Raw genomic sequence first — 5,866 nt, forward strand, 5'->3', positions numbered from 1 at the left:
GACGGCACCCTCCGCCCCCTCGCGCCTGCTACCGCCACGTCCGCAAGGCGGCCCCGCCCCAGCGCACGCGCAGTAGGCGGCACTAATCCGAGCTGTGAGCGGCCTTCCGGGGTCTGGAGTAGCGCATGCCCCGCCCCCCCCACGCGTCACCTCCTGGGGCTTCTGCGGCTCTGGGAGTGATGTTGTCGCTCCGCCCATCTGGGGGTTGTGCTTCTCTTGCCCCGCTCGCTGGCGTGGATAGCGGGGCTCTGGCAGCTGCTCTGTCCCGTCCCTCCGCCCAAAGCCTTCTCGTTAGCTCTTGCGAACAGCTGCAGGGTTGGGGGAGGGATCAGGAGGGCTGCAGGTCCCAGCCCCATCTTTGCCCTGGCTGCAGCAGGGGCCGGTTGCGTAGAGGCATTTGGAGGTGTTCATGTGGCCCTTTGCTTGCCCCAGCCTTTATGTGCTGCAGCGCACTAGTCCAGAAAGCTGGTGCTAGCCAGCGGCCGCTTGGGTGGTGCAGACGGGATGGCTCATATTTGTGCTCCATGGTAAAGGCCCAGAGAACGGGGTTTATGCTCAAGAGCATGTGTCTAGTCGCTCATGTGCTGTGCCGGCAGGGTAGGCCCACATCTCTGGGGTTAATGGAAAAAGATCTCTAGGGAGTAGGAGCTTTTGTGAATGCATGTATTCAGGAGTAGGTCTACCCTGCCTGCTGACTGACTAAAGGATAACACATCTATCTAGCCCTCACTCTATCTAGCCCTCAGCTCAAGTATGTAAAACTGCCAGGACGGGATCACCACCACCTGTCCATTACGCTCCCCTGTACTTATCCCTGATACCCAGGCTTTCGTGCCAGTGCTTTATCTGTTTGTTCAGATGTCTGCATCTGCTTTTCGCCAAGTTCATGCATTCGGCATCTTCAGTTCTCCGACTCAGTACCTGCCCTCATTCATTTTCCTTGCTCCCTTCTTGAGCCAATTTCTCTGCTCATTTATGGATTTTTACTTTTGACGTTGCTTCTCAAGTCGTCCAGAGGTCAGCAAGGCCTGTTCTTCCCAAGCTGCTTTTTGGCACCTTAACTTAACTCCAACTTAGCATAACCAGAACTGTGACAGCCAGTATTTTGCTGCTTGCAAATAAATGCCAAGAAGAGACACTGCTGGGTTTGGGCCAAAGAGTGTGAATACCTAATAAAACAGTTTACAGTAGGGTGGTTTAGTATTGTTAAGTACAAGAATTTGATAATGATAAGCCTGGCTCACGAGTGAATCTAGGATTCTGAAAAGCATGTGCAGATGGTATGCTGTATTATCCCATATGTAATGGGGCCCATACCTCATTACTAGAGGGAACAGGGTGTTTGGGGTAGCTCTTTGATCTTTCTGGGGCCCAGGATACTTTTCCCTGGTTCTCCCCCCTGGTTCCCCTTGCCCTCCCTTTGCTTCCTTTCCTTTGTTGTTTTGCTACCTCTCGCCCGTCCCCCACCACACACATGCACCCCTTCTTATCTGAGGAGGCCTTTATCACAGCATACCACTGAGCAAAGGGATCAGGAACGAGAAGGATGCCAAGCACAGGTGGACAGCCCTGAAGGATCCATGGCAGAAGTACAAGGGTCAGGTGACCCATGTTCATTGTATGTGAACCTGGCCCTGGGTTAGGGGGAAAGAGACTGCAGGAAACCTGAAGGAGGGAAGGCTCCTGGCAGAAAGAGAGAGAAGAGTGGATGCGGAACTGCAGAGAGCAGGCTCAGACACTGGCCGGATGGGGAAGACTGGCAGTGGCACCACGGTGGGACAGATAAGTTCCATCCACGCCTTTATTATCTTTTTGGTGCTTTTATTTGGACAGGAGGAAGAACAGGCTGGGATGAATTTGACCCACAATAGGGACATTCTTACGTTAGGAGTTGTGCTGACACTCAGATGGGAGTCTCTGACCCAGTGGATTGGGTAGTGGCTAAAGGGGCTAAAGAGGCCATGGAAAGTGGGCAAGGGCAGTACTCCACCCAGTGCTCATGAGGAACAATGAATAGAGACTGAGGGGGATAGGTTCAGTGCTGCAGGGGAAAAGCTAGCATTGGCAGAACAGGTGTGAGGAAAGCCTGCCTGTGGGCCTATCAAGGAAGGGCTGGTGGAGGGAGCAAAGGGAATGGCCCAACTCAGGGCTGCCAGTTCTGTGTTGGGAGCATGTCCTGCTGCAACAAAAGCCGCTAGTCCTGAACAGTGGGCCCAGAGCTAACCAGTGCAGCTAGAGCAAACTTGGGGTGGGTTTAAGGTGCCCTTGACCAGACACAGGCCTGGTGTTCAGAAACCCTGGTGCCCTATGAGGTTGGGCCCAACTTAGTTTATTCCATCAAGGTGCGGCTAGCAAGTCACTGATGGGCAGCACAGAGAAAAAAGGCAAAGTATGCTAGGGGCTTAGAGTTTAATATTGAGGGAAAAACAAATATAACTTTGTTGGAATGAGTTAAAAACAGTCTGCAAGGCTGTGAAATATATGAGCTTCATTACTGGGAGCAGCTAACAAACAGCAGAATTGCAGATGAAAGGCTAGCTTAATTAGTGGAGCATCAAGATCATTGTAATGGAGAAAGGGTCAGTAACACTTGTGGAATAGTCTTTAGAAGGAATCAGGTAGATTTTAATGAGCCATGAAGTCACTTGACTCCCTCCCTGCTGCCTGACTAGAAATGCTGCTCCCACTCATGCACTTGGTTTTAAACTTTGGGTAGAACAGGAATCAAAGGCAGGTGCTACTGCACCAGTGCATGCCTCTGGATCTGCCTCTCTGTCCACAAATTAAGTTACCTCTTTTCTTGGATTTTACTGTAGTTGAACCTTCAGAGCATAACATCTCTGTAATATCGTTGTGCTACAATGGTATTACATATGATAGGGTTTTTTTGAGGGACCTGATGACTTTCCAGATTGGTGAAAATACAGGAAGGACAATTTGGGTAGGTGCCTGCCTGCTAGAGGTCCCGCTGATCACTTTAATATTGTTTTTAATGATGTGTTGTCAGATAGAGTATTATTAGAAATAAAATGCCTTTTGATGCACCAACATTACTGAAGAATTATCAAGCTGTGGGGAGTTTTTTGAATAGGAATGAGTTAAATAAAATTCTGGATACTTCATATGGTTCTCCTAAGGCCTTTGGATATATTTAACAGAAGTGATTTAAAAAGAAAAACACAAAGAACAACAAGCATCACAGAAAGGAGCAGTGCTAAGTAAAAGCGATCCTATGAGAGAGCATAAATGTTATGGGTCAGTTTTCCACGTGAACTGAAGAAGTAAAATGAATAAAATGAATTTGGTACGAGGAAGTGTGTATATCGGTGATTCTCAACCAGGGTACTGTAGCAAGCACCCTGTGATGGTGCAAGATCTTTTTAAGGGTGCTACACAGCATTAGCACTGTTTGAAGGGAAACACTGACACGTTTCACAAGATAAACCCAGAGATATCAAATAGGAATCCAAAAATATTCTGACCTGTTTTGGCCTTTCTAAGTTATCTGCAACAGAAGATTGCTTTATTATTTCTCTGTCAAAAAAAAAAAAAAAATAGTGAAAGCAAAGAGCTTGTTTTTTCCAAGAGGTGCCTTGAGTCTAAAAAAGGTTGAGAACCACTAGCAGTTAGGCTGAACAGGAATTATTCTGCTCCAATGGAAAGGGGATGTAGTGACATCTCACAGAGGTGAAATGCTAGCCATGTAAGTGGGAGATTTTGCTTGTCTTATGAAAATTAGGGTGTCATTAGCAGCAGCTAATTTAGGGCATCTTCCACTCAGCATTTGGTATAAAATAGCTCTTATTGCCCTGTGTAATTTAGAATAGTCTCTAAATTAATATAGCATCCATTGCAGCAGTAGAATGTCCTAAGAGACTTTATGGAACCCACCAAAATTATGTTTCACATACTCTTTTATTTTTTTTCTTCTTCTCATATGGTACATCTATAATGTCTTCAGTGATCCCAGTCCACCATAGGAAAAGTCCTGGCCACTCATTTCTGCTCTACTTAGTGCTACATGCAGAAAACATGTTGTGTGTTCACATTTTCAGAACCCGATGCTTAGGGATATTCTCAGGAATATGCTTCAAAAAGTGGTTCTGGATGTGCCCGGTATCATTATAAGGGCAACGACATAACATTATTTCAGCATGTAACATGTACACAGTGGGCATGAGATGCATTTCTCAGTGGCAGTGTGAGGATGGCTGAGTTAGACGTATGCAAGGCGTATTTGGTATCATCTTCCCAGTGCTTGGGTCTGAGAGCTAATTATGGAGACTTCTATTCCTTACTACTGGTCAGCTACCGCGCTGGGGTAAATTGGCATAGCTGAACTGGAGTCCCTGTGCATATAAACAATTTTCACACAACCAGTATGAATTGACTGCTGCACAACTGCCCCTACAGCTGCCCCAGCATGCTCTTCTGTAATACAAGGAACAGTAAAATGTGAGGAAAATGTAAGAAGCCTCATGGAAGGTGATATGATTGGATTAATTATCTACAAATCAAGATTTTCTCATGGTATCTCCAGATGACAAAATAGTAGTAACTAAGCGAGTGGGAATTCCAGCTATTAAGAATTGTTATTGCACTCTTGGCAAAGAATGTCTGAAACATGGACCAGTCTTTAAAAAAGGAGGCTTTCAGTAATAGAAATGAAGCAACTGTACTTGTCAGTAGCTGGGAAACTGATGACTCAGACTCCATTCATGCTCTTGAAAGACTGTTTTATAAGACTGGTCAGGGTTGTGGGTGGACCTTGAGAGAAGTTTGAAGACAGATTTCATACTCAGTAAATGTTTGATGATTGCTCTAACATATACCACTGATGGCATGTTCTTTTGGAGATTATGCGTTTCTCTTTAATCTTTGGGTGGTGGAACTGGAGGAGAGGTCAGGGCAGGAAATTCCACCATTTATTTTATCTAGAGAGGTGCACCATCAGGTCAAAAAATAAACTGCCGAAGCAGCATTCTCTGACTCCCCTTCCCCTCCTCCCCCCTCCAAAAAAAAAAGGGTATTGGAGTTTGCTCTGACCCTACTACACCCCTGTCTGTAACCATTTGTAACCAGTGACATTTTCCCATCAATAACAAAAGAGTATATTCCCAACTTGATGAGTCGGACTGTAGCTGCATAGCTCTCATGAATGCTAATGGGAATACAGCCTTTCTCCATCTCCATGTAGGTTACTTTGCATATCCTAATAGCGCATACTCAATGAGCAACAGGGTCAGTGTTAATCGCTTCATGGCATTCCAAGTGCAACTACAGGATCTCTACCATCTTTCCTTTGGTCATGTTAGGTCTAATGCTGCTTAAACAGAGCAGAAGCTAGGAAATGGGATACACATTTAGAAACACTAGAAGACTCTTTGAAGAGTAGTCCAGAAGGAAAGTAGGTCAGTGATCAAGATAACAGTTATTACCTTTTCTGAATCATCTTCAGCATTTCCTCCTCCTGCCAATGTAACCATGCCACTTTCTATCAGCATGTTGTAAGTTATGAAATAATTAGCATTTATATTTAGAGACATAAGTCAAGATATTCAAATTTGAGCGGCTAAAGGTAAGCACCTAAATGCATGTTTTAATCTCATGAATGAAAGGAGATGAAACATCATGGGTCACTGAAAAAATGCAGAAATTTACAGTATTTGTGCCTAGCCCGTTATTAAAGCCATCCAGAAGTCAAGTTTAAGGGGGAGGGTCACATCAAAGTACACTCCCAGTCAACATGACTCCAGTAAAACTAAGCTGTAGGTTGTTTCCAGCTAGTGCCTGCCTTTGGACCCATAAGGCACCTAGAAAAATGGTAATGGGACACATCTAAGAAACATAGACAAATGGAAATATG

General features: G+C 45.4%; 1 protein-coding gene across 1 annotated transcript in view; it reads right to left on the minus strand.

Annotated features, from left to right (window-relative positions):
• The window catches only part of LYSMD3 (LysM domain containing 3), a 14,249-nt gene extending 8,745 nt beyond the window's left edge, over window positions 1-5,504 (minus strand). Inside the window, exon 1 of the mRNA XM_019531714.1 lies at window positions 5,439-5,504. Coding sequence (XP_019387259.1) covers window positions 5,439-5,504 — 66 coding nt within the window. The remainder of the gene's footprint in view (window positions 1-5,438) is intronic.
• Window positions 5,505-5,866: the final 362 nt, after the last annotated feature.

This window comes from Crocodylus porosus, unplaced genomic scaffold, assembly GCF_001723895.1.
Source record: "Crocodylus porosus isolate Cpor-Errol unplaced genomic scaffold, CroPor_comp1, whole genome shotgun sequence".
Lineage (NCBI taxonomy): Eukaryota > Metazoa > Chordata > Crocodylia > Crocodylidae > Crocodylus > Crocodylus porosus.